The sequence below is a fragment of the Vicia villosa genome, linkage group LG3, assembly GCF_029867415.1.
Source record: "Vicia villosa cultivar HV-30 ecotype Madison, WI linkage group LG3, Vvil1.0, whole genome shotgun sequence".
Taxonomy (NCBI): Eukaryota; Viridiplantae; Streptophyta; class Magnoliopsida; order Fabales; family Fabaceae; genus Vicia; species Vicia villosa.
This window is the reverse complement of record NC_081182.1, coordinates 175,192,441-175,214,234: the sequence shown is the minus strand read 5'-3', so window position 1 is coordinate 175,214,234 and position 21,794 is coordinate 175,192,441. Positions and strand designations below refer to the sequence as shown.

Here is a 21,794-nt window from a genome sequence, read left to right as displayed (position 1 = left end):
TTAATTTGGGAGAGGACGAGCCATCATCTGATATGTTCTACAATCCATATATGAGGTCAGACGAGGAGTTAAAAGAGGGTGACACGTTTCATTCGAAGGATGATTGTATGTTAGCTATAAAAAACTGGCACTTAGCAAATTGTGTTGATTTTAAAGATGATCGCTCAAATCCAGAGAGAGTCACTATTTTGTGCAGAAACCCGGAGTGTGGATACATGCTGAAGGCATCATTCAGGAAGAAATTTAATGCGTGGGTGATACGTTCGATTTCTCAAGGCCACACTTGCGTCAACACAAATATGGCGCAAGATCATCGGAAACTAAGTCATGACATGATATGTCATACCATCATTCCGCTCGTTGAAACTGACCCATCACTGAAGGTTAAGACGATTATTTCTCATTGCGTTTCTGTGTTCAAATACAGACCTTCGTACAGAAAGGCTTGGTTAGTGAAGCAGAAAGCAATTGAAAAAGTCTACGGCAACTGGGAGGAATCATACCAACAACTTCCTCGCTACCTGGCAGCACTGCAATTGTATTCACCTGGGACTGTTACTATATTGGAGACATTGCCGGCACAATCCCAAGACGGAACCCCTCTCGAAGGTAATGGAATCTTCCATAGACTGTTCTGTGCGTTTCGACCATGCATCATCGGTTTTGGTTTTTGCAAGCCGATTATTCAAATTGATGGAACCTGGTTGTATGGGAAATACAAGGGAACATTGCTGATGGCGGTCGCGCAGGATGGAAATAGCAACATTTTTCCAATAGCCTTTGCTCTGGTAGAAGGAGAAACACCTGCTGCTTGGAGTTTATTTCTGAAGAATCTTCGAGCTAGAGTTGCTCCACAATCTGATCTTTGTTTGATTTCGGACAGGCACGCTTCTATTGACAGCGCATACAACAATCCGGCATATGGTTGGCACAACCCCCCGTCTAAGCATGTCTACTGTATTAGGCATATAGCACAAAATTTTATGAGAGAGATCAAAGATAAATTTTTGAAGAACCACTTGGTGAACGCGGGGTATGCCTTAAACCAACCTGGATTTCAATATTACCGCCGAGAAATAGCGTTGACAAATCCAGATGCAGGGAGGTGGATTGACAACATTGACAGAGCGAGATGGACTAGGTCATACGGCGATGGGGCTAGGTGGGGTCACATGACTACAAATCTTGTGGAATCAATGAACGGGGTTTTCAAAGGCATACAAAACCTACCTGTAACTGCTTTGGTTAGTGCTACGTATTTTCGGATGGCAACCTTGTTCGCCACAAGAGGTAAGTGGTGGAATTCAGTGTTACAAACACAACAGGTATACAACGATGTCTGCATGAAATATATACAACAAGAATCTGCCAAGGGTAACACTCATCGAGTGACAGAGTTTGACCGTCACGGCCACACCTTCAGTGTAAAAGAAACAATTGACCACAACCAGGGGCTACCAAGACAACAGTATTGCGTCTCAATCCCAGATCGTTGGTGCGACCGTGGCCAATTTCAAGCATATCGCATGCCTTGCTTCCATGTCATTGCAGCATGTTCACATACTCACTTTGATGCATTATCTTTGGTATCAGAAATTTACAAGGTATCAACGTTGCTCAACGTATACGACAATTACTTTCCAGTGGTAGCGATGGAGGCATATTGGCCTGTGTACGAGGGGGAAACAGTTTGGCATAACGATTTAATGCGTCAGAATAAAAACGGACGACCAAACAGCAGGCATATTAGAACCGAGATGGATGCCACTGAAAAAATGCAGAGGAAGTGTAGTATTTGTCGTGAGGTAGGACATAATAAGAACAATTGTCTCACTCGTGGATCTAGCTCCACAACATAGTTTTTAGTTGCAATGATATTTGTAATTTACTTTTTCAATGAAATGGACTTTTTTTATTAATTAGATGGGTTAGAACAACACAACAAACAACACAACAAACAACAAACACTAAGACTAGAAATAAATTTCTACCTAATAACATAACAACACAACAAACAACATAACAAACAACATAACAAACAACTAAAATCTAGGAAATTATAACGGTTAAAACAATGTCATCTGTTCCATCCATTATTTGTTCAGTATCAAGGTCGATTTTCACATCAACCCACCAACGGATCGTCTCTCCGGTCCTAAGCGACACCCTTGTTCTAAGCCTCTAAATCCTTTTTATTTCTTCCCCAGGACTGTACTCCCCTTCTAACTGTGCCATCAGAGTCCGCTTCAGGTTGTTGAAGTCGTGGATGTTCCAGAACGTCACCGCCATAGGGGGTTTGACCGGGGAAAAAATTACATGCCCATAACATCTCTTATATTCCGGCGCCGGCACAGGACAACTGGATGATGTTCGTTCCCATGACTGCGGCCTTATGCGAGACATGATCAATAATGTGAAGTGAAAATGGAAAAATTGAAGGAGAAAATAATGAATATTGATTGCATGATGAGCTGCTATATATAGGCAAAAATATTAAGTGTTGTCGTCACCCAAGGAGGCGACCCGGACAGCTGGATGCAGCTAAAAAAAATAATATAAAAAAATTGGGAAAAAAAACAGCTAAAAAAAATATATAAAAAAATTTGAAAAAAATAAATAAAGGGGGGTGTTGTCGCCAGGGGGTGGCGACAACACTATGCATTTGTACATATTCGCCAGGCCCATTGGTGACATCATTGGGCTTTAAGTGTTGTCGCCACCCCCCTGGCGACAACGTGTTAATTTAAAAAAAAAAAAATTGACATTTGTGTAATTTTTTTGAAAAACTTGTTTTTTTTTTTTTTAAATCTGGTTATTCAAAAAAAAAATTCACAATTCTGAAATTGAATCGAACTAAAACTAAAAATGAAAAATACTTAAAACAAATTTTTTTTTTAAATTAAAAAAATAACTTAACAGTTTAACGATTCAGTTCTTTAATAAACGATTTGGTTTAAAAATTTTTGTCCTTCAACGATTCGGTGTGGTTCAAAATTTTAAAATAATATACAAAACTAATAATTTTGATAGGGTTTGATTTTTGAAAAATTAAAACAATTTGATTCAATTTGAGTGAATTTTTACACTAAATTAATAATATTGATAGGGTTTGATTTTTAATAAATTAAAATAATTTGATTCAATTTGAATAAATTTTTATTATTGAGTGAATTTTCACGACCACTACCATAAACAACCCTAGAAATCAATACGACCGTCGTGAGAAACAACCATATCTCATAAAGCATTATATACAAGAAAAAATAGGCCACCTATTTTGTTGCAAAAAATACTCATTAGTCATAACTTTCTCCGCAATCAATTGAAGGATAGAAAAACACTTAGAAAGGGGGGGGGGTTTGAATAAGTGTAGTCTAAAAACTTGAACGATAAAAACAATATGCACAGTTATTTTTATCCTGGTTCGTTGTTAACTAAACTACTCCAGTCCACCCCCACGGAGTGATTTACCTCACCTGAGGATTTAATCCACTAATCGCAACAGATTACAATGGTTTTCCACTTAGCCCACGACTAAGTCTTCTAGAGTATCCTGATCAAAACCTGATCACTCCAGGAACAAATGCTTAGACACAAGCTAAGACTTTCTTAGAGTATCCTGACCACCACGTGATCACTCTAATTACAACTGCTTAGACACAAGCTAAGACTTCCTAGAGTATCCTGATCAACACTTGATCACTCTAGTTACTTACAAATTAATGTAATCAAATAAGAGTTTTACAATGCTTCTTAAAAGCTATAATCACAACAGTGATATTTCTCTTAACGTTTAAGCTTAATCTCACTAATATATTACAACAGCAATGTAGTGAGCTTTGATGAAGATGAAGTTTCTGAGCTTTGAATTTGAACAGCGTTTCAGCAAGTCTTTCAGAATAATTTTGTTCAGGATTGGTTAACCTTGCTTCTCATCAGAACTTCATATTTATAGGCGTTTGAGAAGATGACCGTTGGGCGCATTTAATGCTTTGCGTGTTCCGTACAGCTTTGCATTTAATGTTTCACGCTTTTGTCAACTACCTCGAGCCTTGTTCACGCTGTGTCTATTGACGTTGCCTTTAATAGCTTCCAATGTTCCTTTTGTCAGTCAGCGTAGCCTGCCACCTGTACTTTCTTCTGATCTGATGTTTGATTATAATATTTGAATATCATCAGAGTCAAACAGCTTGGTGCATAGCATCTTCTTGTCTTCTGACCTTGAAGTGCTTCTGAGCGTGATACCATGAGAACTTCAGTGCTTCTGCTTCTGATCTCAAGTTCTTCTGATGCTTTCATAGACCCATGTTCTGATTCTGCCTTGACCATCTTCTGATGTCTTGCCAGACCATGTTCTGATGTTGCATGCTGAACCTTCTGAGACAAAGCTTCTGAGTGCTGATTTGTGCATACTCTTTATATATATTTCCTGAAATGGAAATTGCAATGTATTAGAGTACCACATTATCTCACACAAAATTCATATCCTTGTTATCATCAAAACTAAGAATATTGATCAGAACAAATCTTGTTCTAACAATCTCCCCCTTTTTGATGATGACAAAAACATATATAAATGATATGAATTTGCGATCAGAAAGAGCAGACGGCTAAAGACAAATTACACAGCTATAGCATAAGCATGTGAATATGTCTCCCCCTGAGATTAACAATCTCCCCCTGAGATGAATAATCTCCCCCTGAAATAAATACTCGAAGAACTTTAATAATAAAAGACTTCCCTGATTATTTCGGTAGAGACGATCACATAAGCTTCTGTCTTCTGATAATTCATAGCTTCTGACTTCTGCTTCCATTGGACAGCTTCAGAACTTGAATTTCTTTAGATCCCTAGAACACTCACAGCTTCTGATTCCTGCTTCCATTTAGGACAGCTTCAGAACTTGAATTTCTTTGATCTTCAGAACATTCACAGCTTCTGATTCATGCTTCCATTTAGGACAGCTTCAGAACTTGAATTTCTTTGATCTTCAGAACATTCACAGCTTCTGATTCATGCTTCCATTTAGGACAGCTTCAGAACTTGAGTTTTCTGGATCTTTAGAACATTCACAGCTTCTGATTTCTGCTTCCCTCGGATAGCTTCAGAGCTTTGAATTTCTTCTTACATCTCTTCATGCTAGATTGTATCAGAACATTGTTGAATGTACCAGAGCATCATCAGAGCATTTCTACATCCTGAAATGTTACAGAACAAAACTAAACGACAAAAGTCAGCATGAATGAGTTAGAACATAAGATGCGTATCAGAACACAAAATATGTATCAGAGCCATATAAGCCATATAGAATATATCAGATCCAATAGACAATGTATCAGAGCAAATAGACAATGATTTGGATCATATTCTATTATCAGAATTTCTGATCATTCTTCCTTCTTGCTTCTGATTCTGAAGCTTCCTTGCACTCAGCTTGCTTCAAGAATCCAAGAGCTTGATTCTCTAAAGAGTTGCTTCATCATCTCGTTGCTTATCTCGTTGCTTCTTATGTTGATCTTGAATCTTCGATTCCTGCAACAACACAACTTAAAAACATATGAAGCTTGCAGCTTCTGTTAGTAAATGTGGGGTCTTTTTACTCGGTAACTGATAATATTAATCAGATCATTTATCATATATTTCTCCCCCTTTTTGTCATAACATCAAAAAGCATAAAAAGATTCAGATGTAAAGCAAGAGACAAAAGGAAAGAAACATAAATAATCATTGATAAAAAGCGGAAGTACAAGAGTTATGCAAAATAAGCTTTTCATTGATTAACCAAGTAGGATTACAAAAGATGTATGCTGATACATAAGTGCAACAAGCAAAGAAAACTACAAGGACACAAAGACTACAACCCTAGCCTAGTCCTAATCTAAGCCAGCATATCATGAATCCCAGCGATGTTCTTGCTCTTGCTTGGTCATCAAATCTTGAAACTCTGCATGCTTGAGCAGCTCCCAGAGAAAGAAGTAAATGAATACAAAGGAGGAACTGAGAACAGTTCACCAGGAGAGAGCGTATTCTCATATGGGCTTTCCCTTAACATAGAAGTTAAGTCCTTATGGAACCCAACTTCATCCAATATCTCAAGAAAGTCTTCTTCCTTTGGACAAATGTTGATAACATCATCAAAGAAGAGATCTGACTTGAGAAAAACTTGGAATGCCATCCCGAGATATGTTTCTCATCCTGTAACCGATTAACCCTTCCATCCGTTCTATTCAAATAGATCAGCCACTGTTGAGACTTAGTTTCTTCAACTGGTTTAAAGTTTTGATGAAGGGAACTGGGCGAAAGATTCATGATGAATGCTAGATCGATGAAGAATGAACTTAGGGTTTTCGCAAACGATATTCATAGAAAAGTGAGAGAAAGAGAGAGGGAGCGCAAAGATTGATTGAAGAATGCAAAGAAATGGAGAAATAAATAGAGGGAATGTGGGGAAGGAAAACGTTCTAGGGAAGGGAAACGTTTGACTGATATAAAAACGAAAAGAACAATAAAAGAAATGATGAATGGCATTTAATGTTACGTGACGTGAGGAGAGATAATAATGACAAAAGACGAGATTTGCACAGTTACCTAAGTAGACGTCCCCTCAACTGCACGCACGCTTGTCCAGAAATAGTGAACACGTGTTTACCATCTGGATAGCCAGTTACAGCTGTTTTGCTTTTAAAGAGATTCTGAATCAACTTAGACAATGAAACGTTAGTAATAACTGAATCACAATTTCTAATTGATTTCAATCAGAACTTCTTATAAAAAAATATCCAATTTCATTTCAGAAGATACTCATACATAAGATCTTCTCATCTTCTCATTCTGGGCATAGATCCATACTGATATTCTTCAGAATGAACTTAAACCTATCTTCAGCAAGGGGTTTTGTAAAGATATCAGCCCATTGATGGTCTGTATCCACAAAGTTTAAAGATATAACACCCTTCTGAACATAGTCCCTTATGAAATGATGTTTAATCTCAATATGTTTAGCTTTTGAATGTAAAATAGGATTCTTAGATAAACATATAGCAGAAGTATTATCACAGAAAATAGGAATGTTACTCTCATATATCTGATAATCTTCCAGCTGACTTCTCATCCAGAGCATTTGTGTGCTACAACCAGCAGCAGCAACATATTCTGCTTCTGTTGTTGAGAGGGCAATAGTAGCTTGCTTCTTGCTATACCATGAGATCAGATGACTTCCAAGAAATTGACAACTTCCAGAAGTGCTCTTTCTTTCTATTCTATCTTCAGCATAGTCAGCATCACAGAATCCTACTAAGTTGTAATCTTTAGATCTTCTGTAAACTAAACCAACATTAGTAGTACCTTTCAGATACCTTAGAATTCTCTTAACCGCTGTTAAATGAGATTCTCTTGGATCTGATTGGAATCGAGCACACAAACAAACACTAAAGAGAATGTAAGGTCTAGAAGCAGTTAGATATAGAAGAGATCCAATCATACCTCTGTACAACTTCTGATCTACCTTCTTACTTACCTCATCCTTACCCAGTACACATGTTGGATGCATAGGAGTTTTGGCTTCTTTGCTTTCAGAAAGATTAAACTTCTTCAGAAGTTCTTTCACATACTTCGTTTGATGAACATAGGTTCCATCGGAAGTTTGGTTGATTTGAATCCCAAGGAAATACTTGAGTTCTCCCATCATGCTCATTTCAAATTCAGCCTGCATAGACTCAGCAAACTCCTTTCCAAGTGTAGCATTAGATGTTCCAAAGATAATATCATCAACATATATTTGACAAATTAAAATATCCTTTTTAAATGTTTTACAAAAGAGAGTAGTGTCCACTTTTCCTCTAAAGAAACCATTTTCCAGAAGGAAAGAACTCAAACGTTCATACCAAGCTCTGGGAGCTTGTTTCAATCCGTATAATGATTTCTTTAATTTAAAAACATGATTTGGAGACATGGAGTCTTCAAAACCAGGAGGTTGATGGACATAAACTTCTTCATCTATGTAACCATTTAAGAAGGCACTCTTAACATCCATCTGATAAAGAGTGATGTTGTGTTGAGTGGCAAAAGAAATTAATAGACGAATAGATTCTAACCTGGCCACTGGTGCAAAGGTTTCTGTATAATCAATCCCTTCTTGCTGACTATAACCCTGAGCAACCAGTCTGGCTTTGTTTCTTACCACTTCACCTTTCTTACTTAGCTTGTTTCTGAAAACCCACTTAGTACCGATGATGTTAAATCCTTTTGGTCTAGGAACCAAGTCCCATACATCATTCCTTGTAAAATGATTTAGTTCTTCTTGCATGGCAATTATCCAGTCTGGATCTTCTAGAGCTTGATCAACAGAAGTTGGCTCGATGAAAGAAACAAGACCTAATTGACATTCTGCATTGTTCTTGAGGAATGCCCTTGTTCTGATGGGATCATCTTTCTTTCCAAGGATCACATCTTCTGAATGAGCTGAAGCAAGTCTAGGTGATCTTCTGACTGTAGGTTCTTCAGAGATTCTCAGATTCTCTAAAGATGCAGCAACTTGATCTTCTGATTCATTGCTCCTGAGACTGCCAGCTTCTGCAGCTTTGCTTCTTGATACTTCAACTTCTGATATATCAATATCAAAATCTGCAAAATTCTCAAACTGCTTTGGTTTTTCAAGACCAAGCTTATCATCAAACCTGATATTGATTGATTCTTCTACAATCAATGTTTCAGTATTGTATACTCTGTAGCCTTTAGAGCGTTCAGAATATCCAAGAAGGAAACACTTTTGTGCTTTAGAATCAAACTTACCAAGATGATCTTTAGTATTCAGAATAAAACATACACATCCAAAAGGATGGAAATATGAAATGTTGGGCTTTCTGTTCTTCCACAATTCATAAGGAGTCTTATTTAGAATAGGTCTGATAGAGATTCTATTCTGAATATAACACGCAGTGTTAATTGCTTCTGCCCAGAAATGCTTAGCCATATTGGTTTCATTGATCATGGTTCTGGCCATTTCTTGTGGAGTCCTATTCTTTCGCTCTACAACTCCATTTTGCTGTGGAGTTCTAGGACAAGAGAAATCATGGGCAATACCATTTTCTTTGAAGAACTCCTCAAAGAATTTGTTCTCAAATTCACCACCATGATCACTTCTGACCTTTATGATCTTGCACTCTTTCTCAGATTGAATCTGAGTGCAGAATTCAAAGAACACTGAATGAGACTCATCCTTGTGTTTCAAGAACTTTACCCAAGTCCAGCGGCTATAATCATCAACGATGACTAATCCATATTTCTTCCCTCTGACAGATGCTGTTTTGACTGGGCCAAACAGATCAATGTGCAAGAGTTCTAACGGCCTTGAGGTAGAAACAACATTCTTAGACTTGAATGCAGGTCTGGAGAACTTGCCCTTCTGACATGCTTCACAAAGAGCATCTGATTTGTATTTAAGATTTGGGAGTCCTCTGACTAGATTTAGTTTGTTAATCTGAGAAATCTTTCTCAAACTAGCATGACCTAACCTTCTGTGCCAGACCCATTGCTCTTCAGAAACAGACATAAGACAAGTCACCTTCTGCTTCTCAAGATCAGAAAGATCAATCTTATAAATGTTGTTCTTCCTCTTGCCTGTAAATAGGATTGAGCCATCCTTCTGACTTACAGCCTTGCAAGACTTTTGATTGAAGATTATATCATAACCATTGTCACTTAATTGACTTATGGACAATAAGTTATGCGTTAATCCTTCTACAAGAAGTACATTAGTTATGGAAGGAGAGTTACCAAGACTTATGGTTCCAGAGCCAATGATTTTGCCCTTCTGATCTCCTCCAAACTTGACTTCTCCACCTGGTTTAAGCACCAGGTCTTGGAATGTAGACCTTCTTCCCGTCATGTGTCGCGAGCACCCAGAGTCCAGGTACCATGACATTTTGCTTTTTGTCCTATTTTCCGCCAAGGATATCTGCAATAGGAATAATCTTTTCCTTAGGTACCCACAATTTCTTGGGTCCTTTCTTGTTAGTTCTTCTCAAGTTCTGATTGAACTTGGTTTTAGCAAAATATTTAACAGGAGGAACAGCATGATATTCCTTATTATGAGTTCCATGATATTTCTTAGGTTGTGTCACATGCTTCTTGGTGCGTGTTATGTGAAAACTTTGTGCATGTGATGTGTGCTTAATATCATGGGAGTGGCCAAATTTAAATTGGTTATACAGAGGCTTGTATGATATTTTCATATCATCCACAGATTCAAGCTTGTATGGGATTTCACCCTCAAAACCAATGCCAACTCTCTTGTTCCCAGACACAGCATATATCATAGAAGCTAGCTGACTTCTGCCAATACTTCTAGATAAGAACTTCCTGAAACTTAAATCATATTCTTTCAGAATATGATTCAGACTGGGAGTGGATTTTTCTGAATCAGAAGGAGATCCAACATTATTGGATAATTTTAAAACTTTTTCTTTTAATTCAGAATTTTCCAACTCAAGCTTCTTAGTTTCAAATTCAAATTGCTTTTTCAGCTTTTTGTATTTGATACTAAGATGAGCTTTTAATTCAAGAAGCTCTGTTAGACTGGAAACTAACTCTTCTCTAGATAGTTCAGAAAATACCTCTTCAGAATCTGATTCTGATGTAGATTCTGATCCATCATCTTCTGTCGCCATCAGCGCAAAGTTTGCCTGCTCTCCTTCAGAGTCTGATCCTGATTCTGATTCAGAATCATCCCATGTTGCCATAAGACCTTTCTTCTTATGAAACTTCTTCTTGGGATTCTCCTTCTGAAGTTTCGGACACTCGTTCTTGTAATGTCCAGGCTCATTGCACTCATAGCAGACAGCCTTCTTCTTGTCAGATCTTCTGTCACCAGAAGATTCTCCACGTTCAAATCTCTTTGAACTTCTGAAGCCTCTGAACTTCCTTTGCTTGCTCTTCCAGAGTCAGTTCACCCTTCTGGAGATCATGGACAGTTCATCTTCTTCTTCAGATTCTGATTCTTCAGGATCTTCTTCTCTGGCCTGAAAAGCGTTAGTGCATTTTTTAATATTAGATTTTAATGCAATAGACTTACCTTTCTTCTGAGGCTCGTTTGCGTCCAGCTCAATTTCATGGCTTCTCAAGGCACTGATAAGCTCTTCCAAAGAAACTTCATTCAGATTCTTCGCAATCTTGAATGCAGTCACCATTGGGCCCCATCTTCTAGGCAAACTTCTGATGATCTTCTTCACATGATCAGCCTTGGTGTAGCCTTTGTCGAGAACTCTCAATCCAGCAGTCAGAGTTTGAAATCTTGAAAACATCTTTTCAATGTCTTCATCATCCTCCATCTTGAAGGCTTCATACTTCTGGATTAGTGCGAGAGCTTTGGTCTCCTTGACTTGAGCATTTCCTTCATGAGTCATCTTCAAGGACTCATATATGTCATGGGCCGTTTCCCTGTTAGATATCTTCTCATACTCAGCATGAGAGATAGCATTCAGCAAAACAGTCCTGCATTTGTGATGATTCTTGAAATCTTTCTTTTGATCATCATTCGTTTCGCTTCTCGTGAGCCTTACACCAGTAGCTTTAACAGGATGTTTGTAACCACCCAGTAGAAGATCCCATAGATCAGCATCTAGACCAAGAAAGTAACTTTCCAGTTTATCTTTCCAGTATTCAAAGTTTTCACCATCAAATACTGGTGGTCTAGTATAACCATTGTTACCATTGTATTGCTCAGCAGAGCCAGATGTAGATGCAGCTGGATTTGTTGGGATTTCACCAGCCATCTTTTACTGAAGCGTTTTTCTCTTCCTGAATCTTTTCTAAACACGGTTAAGTGCTTGCACCTTAGAACCGGCGCTCTGATGCCAATTGAAGGATAGAAAAACACTTAGAAAGGGGGGGTTTGAATAAGTGTAGTCTAAAAACTTGAACGATAAAAACAATATGCACAATTATTTTTATCCTGGTTCGTTGTTAACTAAACTACTCCAGTCCACCCCCACGGAGTGATTTACCTCACCTGAGGATTTAATCCACTAATCGCAACAGATTACAATGGTTTTCCACTTAGTCCGCGACTAAGTCTTCTAGAGTATCCTGATCACAACCTGATCACTCCAGGAACAAATGCTTAGACACAAGCTAAGACTTTCTTAGAGTATCCTAACCACCACGTGATCACTCTAATTACAACTGCTTAGACACAAGCTAAGACTTCCTAGAGTATCCTGATCAACACTTGATCACTCTAGTTACTTACAAATTAATGTAATCAAATAAGAGTTTTACAATGCTTCTTAAAAGCTATAATCACAACAGGGATATTTCTCTTAACGTTTAAGCTTAATCTCACTAATATATTACAACAGCAATGTAGTGAGCTTCGATGAAGATGAAGTTTCTGAGCTGTGAATTTGAACAGCGTTTCAGCAAGTCTTTCAGAATAATTTTGTTCAGGATTGGTTAACCTTGCTTCTCATCAGAACTTCATATTTATAGGCGTTTGAGAAGATGACCGTTGGGCGCATTTAATGCTTTGCGTGTTCCGTACAGCTTTGCATTTAATGTTTCACGCTTTTGTCAACTACCTCGAGCCTTGTTCACGCTGTGTCTACTGACGTTGCCTTTAATAGCTTCTAAAGTTCCTTTTGTCAGTCAGCGTAGCCTGCCACCTGTACTTTCTTCTGATCTGATGTTTGAATATAATATTTGAATATCATCAGAGTCAAACAGCTTGGTGCATAGCATCTTCTTGTCTTCTGACCTTGAAGTGCTTCTGAGCGTGATACCATGAGAACTTCAATGCTTCTGCTTCTGATCTCAAGTTCTTCTAATGCTTTCATAGACCCATGTTCTGATTCTGCCTTGACCATCTTCTGATGTCTTGCCAGACCATGTTCTGATGTTGCATGCTGAACCTTCTGAGACAAAGCTTCTGAGCGCTGATTTGTGCATACTCTTTATATATATTTCCTGAAATGGAAATTGCAATGTATTAGAGTACCACATTATCTCACACAAAATTCATATCCTTGTTATCATCAAAACTAAGAATATTGATCAGAACAAATCTTGTTCTAACATCAATTTCATTTTATTTTATTTAAAGGGTTTTCATTGCAATAGATAGATTAAAAGCAATTTTCGATAAATTTCAAGAAAAACACAATCTTAATTGTATAAAATTGAATCAAGTATTTACTGCACAATGAAGGCTAAAAAAAGTTCTCTTTTTTATACCCTCTAATAGGAGAATCTATTTTATGTACGACCTTTTTTTAAACAATAATGCTATTTGTACACCAAAGCAGTGGCGGAGCTAGGAATTTTAGACAGACTGGGCAAAAACTCTACACCATTAATTATTCATCTATTTTAATTTTGACACCCTATTTTTACTAATTTTGCCCCTGATTTTATCTAAAAATCGTCTATTAAATTGGGGGGAGTACAAAGAAAATAGGGGTTGAGCCCGGGCGCCTGCCCGAGCTAGCTGGGCCTTGGCTCCGCCCCTGCACCAAAGCGTACACCTACACCGTATGTACGGACGGCACTGTTCATGTACGGACGGTACTATTCACCGTTTGTACATGAACAGTGCAATATTATATTAATTTTTTTTTTACATTTTTTTTAAATTTTTTTTTTTAAATTTCTTTTATGTTTTTAAAAAAAATATTTGACAATACCTGCGGATTTATTTCCGGATTTACCTACGGATTTGATAATACCTGCGGATTTTACTTGCGGATTTACCTACGAATTTGACAATACCTGCGAATTTATTTGCAGATTTACCTACGAATTTGACAATATCTGCGGATTTACTTGCGAATTTACCTACGAATTTAGGTAAATCCGCAGATAATTTTAAATGCAGGTAAATCCGGAAGTAAATCTGCAGGTATTGTCAAATATTTTTTAAAAAAATATAAAAAAAATATTTTTTTAAAAAATAATATTTAAAAAAATAAATAAAAAACGTAAAAAAAAAATTAATATAATATTGCACTGTTCATGTACGGACGGTGAATAGTACCGTCCGTATATGAACAGTGCCGTCCGTACATACACCAATACGGTATAGGTGTACACTTTAGTGTACACATAGCATTGCTGTTTTTTTTAAAAAAAAGTATTCACGTGTTTCATTTAATAAAAAATAAATATTTAAGAGAATATCAAAAAGAAAATATTTTTAATTTTAACACTCATCGTTTTCTTATACTTTTCAAGATTTAAGTCTGATTTGATTAAAAAAATTCAAAAATCTAAATTTGCATTATATTTATTTTCGTATTTTTTCTCTAAACCATACCATTTTAAAAGTTTGTTATAATAACATGCAAACTTAAAGATTCATTTCATCTTAACGTTTGGATCCAATCAGGAAAGAAACACCACCGTTCAATGGCGCTGCTCCTAACATTCTTCCACCGCAAGCCACCACACCGTCCTCCGGAGATCTCTGAGAGAGACGGTACGTTTTCCAAATCTCAGATTTTCTTCATTTATCTCTCCCGCAGTTATCGCATCAACGAAAATCCAAAAAAGGCAACACAGTTCAACATTCCGTTTCCGTATTTCAATCAACGATTCTTAATTAATTCAAATTGATTCACTTCAAAAATAATCTTCAATCTGAATCTTCAGATTCTTCACTCTTCACTGTTATTATATATATGTATAATAAAATAGCGTAACTCTTCGTTATCGTCGTTGTTAGATTTAGTAATTCTCACAGAGTTCCGATGGGTTGTGCGAAGTCGAAGGAAAGGAGAGTGACTGAGTTAGGGCGAACGAGTCGGAATGAGTCATTGAGTTTTAGGTTTGGGAAATTGGATAAGTATGTTCAACGTCAACTCGTGGCGGTTGGTTGGCCGAAGTGGCTTGTTGCTGCGGCTGGTGAAGCTGTTCGCGGTTGGATTCCACTACGCGAAGATAACTTTCAGATTATGGAAAAGGTTCATTATAGTTATTAAATTATTATTAACTATGAGCAATATCGATTTTAGTTGAGTTAGGATTTGATTAACTCTCTCTATCTCTCCAAATTTATTTAAATTTAAATTTCTATGGTATACTATGTTTTTGGGTTTTGGGCATTCAGAGAAAAAACATGTAGATTATGTGGTAAGGACAATAGATGTAGAGAGAAGAGAAAAAACATGTAGATTCTGTGGATGGTCAGGTCATGTAGAGAAAAAACATGTAGATTATGTGGTAAGGAGAATATTTCAAATGTAGAGAAATCAAATAACTAAAAGACTATAAGAGAAGTTAGTAAGAAAGATCTTGATATTAACGATTTGGATAGAAACATGATCTGACTTTGTTATTATTGTTGTTGTTATAGTATATTTTTAAATTTAGAAGACAAAATCATAAAAGAAATATTTGAGACCAAAATTGATAGCTACTTTGGAGTTTTCTTGCTTTTTTTTTTAATGAATAAAATTTAAATTTATTTTGGAGTTTCATTTATTAATTAAAAAAATTATTTTGTAGTTTTTTTTTTTTTTATATTAGAGTTTAATGGATATACACTTTTGGTGCACATTCCATTTTCTCTCTATTTTATCACTCATTTATTTCTAATTTTAGTTTTATTAGTTATTTTGATGTTTTGTTAATTTCACAAAACCAATGCCGGGAAACTCAGATCTCCCTTTGAGAGTATGAGTGTCAAATGATGCTTGCCACATTTTCTACATACCAAGAAAAACAGTGATCCACTTAATAGTTGTCAATGTTTTAAATTTGCTGTTATTGTTGCTATTACAGTTATGCCAGGAAACTCCAAAGTTATCCGAGTGACATGTGTAATAGATATGTTTTAAAATGTTGAATATTAGTGTAGTTAGTTTTGTTATTGATTATGTTGTGTTTCAGATTGGAGAGGGTACATATAGCAAAGTATTTAAGGCGAGGGACCTTAAGACAGGGAAATTAGTAGCACTGAAGAAGGTGAGGTTTAACAGTTTAGACAGGAAAAGTGTAAAGTTCGCGGCAAGGGAGATAGTGATTTTGAGAAAGCTTGATCATCCCAATATCACGAAGCTTCAAGGGTTGATTACTCCTAGATTATCTAGTACCTTATACCTCGTGTTTGAGTACATGGAACATGACTTTGCAGGTCTATTGGGCAATCCTAATATCAACTTCAGTCAACCACAGGTACTAATAATAATGATTAAATTTTAATCTAATATCAACTTCAGTCAACCATAGGTACTAATAATAATGATAAAATTTTAAGTTGCGAGAGTGGTTAGCTGGTCGCAAATTTGAATTAATATTTATTTAGATTTGATAAGATTAATTTAAGGAGTAGACTAGATTTGATTTTAAATTTAAACTAGGACTAGATCTTATTTGATTTGATTCAAATGTGATTTTAGGACTAAGTTCAATTATTTGATTAGGTGAATAAAAGAGTTCAAATGAAGGATAAAATTGAAAATAAAAAGCTACACCCAAATTTAGTATTTCTTCTATAACTATATAGTTTATATGTTATCTTAGCTAATGACTGTTGTTCTACCCCTGTGAATGTTTGTTGTTTTGTTATGAGGTTTCTTTGATATTATTATTATTATTATTATTATGATTATTATGATATGGCATTGCAATTTTTATCAGTAAATTGTAAACAAATGCAACTGTGAATTTGCAACTTGGTCACAATGCAGTTGGAGAGACTACTAAAAGCTTTATGCTATGAGCATACTTATTGTTGTGGTTGCACAATGCAATTTAAAACCTTCGATGCTAGTTATTTGGTTGTCTTTACTTTCTCATTAAGTAGTTATGAGCATTGCATGTTTGTTTTGCAGATTAAGTGCTACATGAAGCAATTGTTATCTGCTGTTGAATACTTTCACTTGCATGGTGTGATGCACCGAGACATCAAAGGGTCAAATCTTCTTGTCAACAATGAAGGAACGTTGAAAGTTGCCGATTTTGGATTGGCAAACTTCATTACATCGGAGCGAAAGAAGGCCCAAACCAATCATGTTGTCACATTATGGTATCGTCCACCGGAACTTTTACTTGGTTCGACAAATTATGGTTCTTCTGTGGATCTCTGGAGTGTTGGCTGCGTCTTTGGAGAGCTTCTCCTTAGGAAGGTTATATTTCAAGGGAATTCTGAGGTAGTAGCCTCTTCAAAATAAATGATTTTTTCACATCATAATACACGAGTTTGGTTTTTAACTTATTTGCATCGTATTAGAAAAATGGCAAACCTAATGAAATATTGCTCAATAGATGAATCAATTGCATTTTGCAATTCCCAGACTATATTTGAATTTTCTGTTTTGAAATTCTTTTAAATTCATTTTGTTAAACATGCAGCAGGACCAACTAAACAAAATTTTCAAACTTTGTGGCAACCCACCTACTGAATTCTGGAATAGGACTAAACCTCCTTTTGAAACTTTGAGGCCACAACTACCATGTGATGGTTGTTTCCAAGATTCTTTTAAAGATCTGCCTCCAACCAGTGTAAATTTGCTACAAACTCTTCTATCTATTGAACCTGACAAACGCGGGACTGCCGCATCAGCTCTCTCGTCAGAGGTAGGTTGCATTTGTTTTGGAATTTGATGAGAATTTCTGTAATTCTGTGCAAAGACTTTTATTACTATGCTTTTAATTGAATTATATTATGGACTCTTCTAGTTTCTAATACTTCTGCCATGCCGCTTTCAGTATTTCAAAACACTACCTTATGCTTGTGAACCATCAAGCTTGCCGAAATACCCTCCTAGCAAGGAAATTCACGCAAAGAAAAGGGCGGAGGAGTTAAGGTACGGATGGTTTTGAAATGTCATTTTATGTATGATTTGTTACAAAGCAAATGTTTAGTTTGTCACATTTCATCCAACTGATGTCCCTGGGTAGCATTTGTTTCTGAATGGTCAAATATGAAAATATGTGCATAGCATGTTCATTTCACTTATTTGAGTTTACTACCATATATATTTCTTAAGCTGATCCATCAGGGAACAATTTTTCATTGCTTGACACTTGCTAAGTATTAAGAAACCAAAATAAACATTCTAACAACAGTTTTCTCATTGAATTGGATCATTTACAATGGTCAATTATATACAAAACTAGTGACTTGCATCCTAAGTTATTGCAGGTATGCATCACTCTATCATTACTTGATTTGCAAGTAACTGCCACAACTAACATTCTAACTGTTTTGTAACAGAAAACTAACTAACACTATTATCCTAACTAATTTCAATTGGCTTGTTGAATCGGTCTTCTAAATGCTTCAATAATAAGATCTAGCTTTTGCGATCATATTCCTAGTGACAGGAATGAAATAAAAATGGTTACCTATCAATAAAGTATTTCCTTTCTGAGAAACAAATTAGTTATTGTTTTTGTCAAAACAGCTTGAACATATTATAGGACTAATAGTCATTCCATACTTATATACCCTTAGTTTTTCTCCTCTTTTTCTTTTGATTTTTGTATGATTTATTTTATTGAGATATATATTCTTTGATGTTGTCAAATTGAAAGGATGCAGTCAACCGTTTAACGATATTTAGCAAATGCAACAGACAATATATTTCAAGTTCCAATATTGTTAACATTACCGCATCGTCTATTCTTGTTTTTGAATTTTCTCATTAAAACATATTTTGATGGACTTTCAGGAAAAGGAAGGATAGACAAGTTCGTCGAACTGAAACAATGAAACAATCAAGAAAGCCGCTAGAATTCCCAGCAGAGGTCTATCTTACTTTCTCTTCTTGCATCGCTAGAGTTTTCCTTAGATATTTATTTTGATGCACTGTTAATGTACAACTTTTCACAACTGTCAACCAATCACAACTATCATTTATTTATCTCACTTTTAAAGTTGATATAATTCAAGTCAAATATTTTTAGTGATCCATCGGTGACGATCAATTGACATTTGATAGTGTAAAAAATCTTTACACACTGACGGTGCACATCAATTAAATCATTCATCTTATAACCATGTAAACCAATTCTCAACTCAGAGTTTTCTTTGCAGGGTTCGGCATTTCAAACTCAGAATTCGCACAGGGTCCGTAGTAGATCTCTCCAAATCATTAAAGAAGAGAAGGCATCTCAAGGAAACATTTTCTATTCTGGCCCATTACAAGTTTCAACATCAAATGCATTTGCTTGGGCAAAGAACCAAAAAGACAATACTTCAATTCGATTAGATTGTCGAACTACTTCTAGAAGACACAGTTTCAATGCCTTGGATTCTTCCGTATTTAACTCAAGGAATAAATTGGACACAGTAACCCAAGAAAAGAAAGAGTTTTGCCGTGGAAACACCAAATGTAGAGGCCTTGAGCTACTTGAAATTTATAAGGCTTCAAAGGATAATCATTGGAGTAGGTTTGATCGTCAAAACTCATTTGATACTTCTGATGAGTACACCTCGCGAGAATTGCCGACGGTGCTTTCTGAGGGAGAAGATCCTTTGTCCAAAAGAAGTAATTTGGTAAGTTTGTTAGTTGGCCAGATTTATTCTTGTTTATTTGCCACTGGCATGTATGAAATTCCTGGATGGTGTCAATCATGTGATTTAAGTGTGATTGGATAGAAATAATTCTTATTTATTGCCATCCATGCAGAGTTATCCGTATCAAAGAGGAAAAGTTGAATTTTCAGAGTCTCTAATGTCTCAATTAGACACGGTTGACTGATGAGGGTTGCATCCCGCGAATGGTCAGACCATCACCATTTAAGAAAGGTATTCCCTCCATTTGAAAACATTACCTGTTATAAATAAGTCTTTGGAAAATATTCCCTCCATTGAAGAAACCAGTTTTATGAAATTTTTTTGTTTGGTATTTCTTCTTAACCTCTGTGATCCGTGTATTCCAGATAAGAAGCATGTGACAGGAATATAGTAATAGCAACTCAAGCAACATTTTTTGAAGCTTGGAAATCTCAACAAGTGAATTCCTAATTTTATTATAGATGTAGGAATTTGTTTCTCCATGATCTCAACTTTTCCTCCTAATTTTTTCCATCATTACTAATTTGGAAGTCTCATACAGAAATTATGCTTATTTCATGTGTAGTAACTTGAATTAGATACAAGAGGTTTTATTTCTAGAAACTAATACACCACATTAATCGTTTGCATCTTTACTTGGAGCCATATTCTTTGAATTCTACTGCTTCATGGAGATTTATTACAAGCATACCCAACACATCATATGAAGAGATATATAAAGTGTTGTTGGCTGACTTATTTTAAGACAATAATATGCTGAATTCTTTTTAATTTTATCTATTCTGGGTTCATGTTGAAAGTGCAACTTTACAGTGATTATCTAGAGTAAATAACTCAATTTTCTCTCACAAAGTCACACATAAGCATTTCCTTCTTTACTTTCTAAGACTTACCCAGTATTTTATATTAACTAAATTCTAAAACAAATATTATATGGTCTTGATAGGAAGACAAACAAATATTTCTAACAACATTGCAAACAAAATGTCCATCAGTTCATGGTAAATATACACTAAATAATCAAATCATCTCCCATTAATAACAACCTCATATTCATATGGTCACATAATTTGAACCATGTAAGTTTGTATATAATAGTAATAATATATTAATAATTGACAACATAGACAATATACTAATAATTGACAACATAGACAAATAGAAAATCAGATTGACAACATACAGGTGAGACAAATAGAAAACCGGATGACAAACTCTCTTTGTTGGAATTAAAGGTGTTATTGAGCTCATGAATAGTGGACTCAATTGAATATAACTGTCCTGCAATGGAACTACCCTCTAATGGTTGAAACAGGCAAACATAAACCTTGACAAACTTTTTAAAACAATTTTTTTCAAATAGAACACATCCCAGACTAGTTTCCAAACATATCTATTTACAAGATTATACGTTAATATTTTCCAGTCATGTGAAATAGAAATAGATATTGCCATTTTGAATCATCAAAGTATATTTTTCATGAAAGCAACAAATGCATTCCTTCCGGACTAAATTACAAGTCTAGGAAACAACACCAATCAAACAGTTCAATCTATCTCTCCCCCAACTGCCTTTTACATCCTCACATAGCAATGCCCTATAATTAGATGTTATTTCTATGAATTGACAAAGGTTTCTTCATATCCCATTTTTTTCCTTATTAAAAAAAATGCAAATTATACTTACAAAAATTATAACCAGCTCGACAGTGCGAATTGCGGAAGGAGTAACCCGAAGCTCATAGACGAATCAAACGAGCAGTGTTGTAACACCCCTTTTTTAACCCCAAATATAACATACAATCTCACAGAGTAATCATGAATAAGGAAAAAGGGCGCCACATATTGATTTCCACAAAATGAAAATCCCAAAATAACATACATACAACATTCATAATATGCAAAGATCATATTGTAACACAATAATGTAAATCTCATGCTTCCATATTTTATGCATAAACGCTTGCGGAAAACAAAAGAATTGCTATCACATAGAATTCAATGAATATGTCCCATACCATATTCATCTACCAATTCAAAATAACATTAACATCCATGCTACTTGAATTCACAAATCTAGGCTACAAGGCCTTTAAAACAACATATTCATAATCTCAAACAAATACATCCGAATATCCAACAAGGCATAGGAAATAGCAATATCCAAATATAAGCATAAGTCTAAGAAAACCCCCAAAGTGTTACATGATCAGAGAATATGACTTGCTACCTAATCAAACAACAAAAACTCGGAGCTCTTCGGCTAAGCCACGAACAAGC

General features: G+C 35.7%; 1 protein-coding gene across 2 annotated transcripts; it reads left to right on the top strand.

Moving 5' to 3' along the window:
- The first annotated feature begins 14,308 nt into the window (after window positions 1-14,308).
- Window positions 14,309-20,932, top strand: LOC131662597 (protein IMPAIRED IN BABA-INDUCED STERILITY 1-like). Of its 2 annotated transcripts, none has more exons than XM_058932415.1 (10): window positions 14,309-14,468; window positions 14,715-14,952; window positions 15,881-16,165; window positions 16,825-17,142; window positions 17,348-17,569; window positions 17,702-17,799; window positions 18,667-18,742; window positions 19,032-19,493; window positions 19,627-19,745; window positions 19,880-20,932. In XM_058932415.1, the coding sequence occupies exons 2-9, from the start codon at window positions 14,740-14,742 to the stop codon at window positions 19,696-19,698; spliced, it is 1,746 nt and encodes a 581-aa protein (XP_058788398.1). In that variant the 5' UTR covers window positions 14,309-14,468; window positions 14,715-14,739; the 3' UTR covers window positions 19,699-19,745; window positions 19,880-20,932. The 2 variants fall into 2 exon arrangements, with proteins under 2 accessions (XP_058788398.1, XP_058788397.1); XM_058932414.1 differs by having other exon boundaries at window positions 17,345-17,569; window positions 19,880-20,928.
- The last annotated feature ends 862 nt before the right edge of the window (window positions 20,933-21,794 follow it).

Excerpts from the sequence above, each read along its gene's own strand:
- LOC131662597 (XM_058932414.1), top strand. The coding sequence starts at position 14,740 with ATGGGTTGTGCGAAGTCGAAGGAAAGGAGAGTGACTGAGTTAGGGCGA. Across the intron at positions 16,166-16,824 it reads TCAACTTCAGTCAACCACAG|ATTAAGTGCTACATGAAGCA; the intron begins GTACTAATAATA and ends TTTGTTTTGCAG. Across the intron at positions 17,143-17,344 it reads TATTTCAAGGGAATTCTGAG|CAGGACCAACTAAACAAAAT; the intron begins GTAGTAGCCTCT and ends TTAAACATGCAG.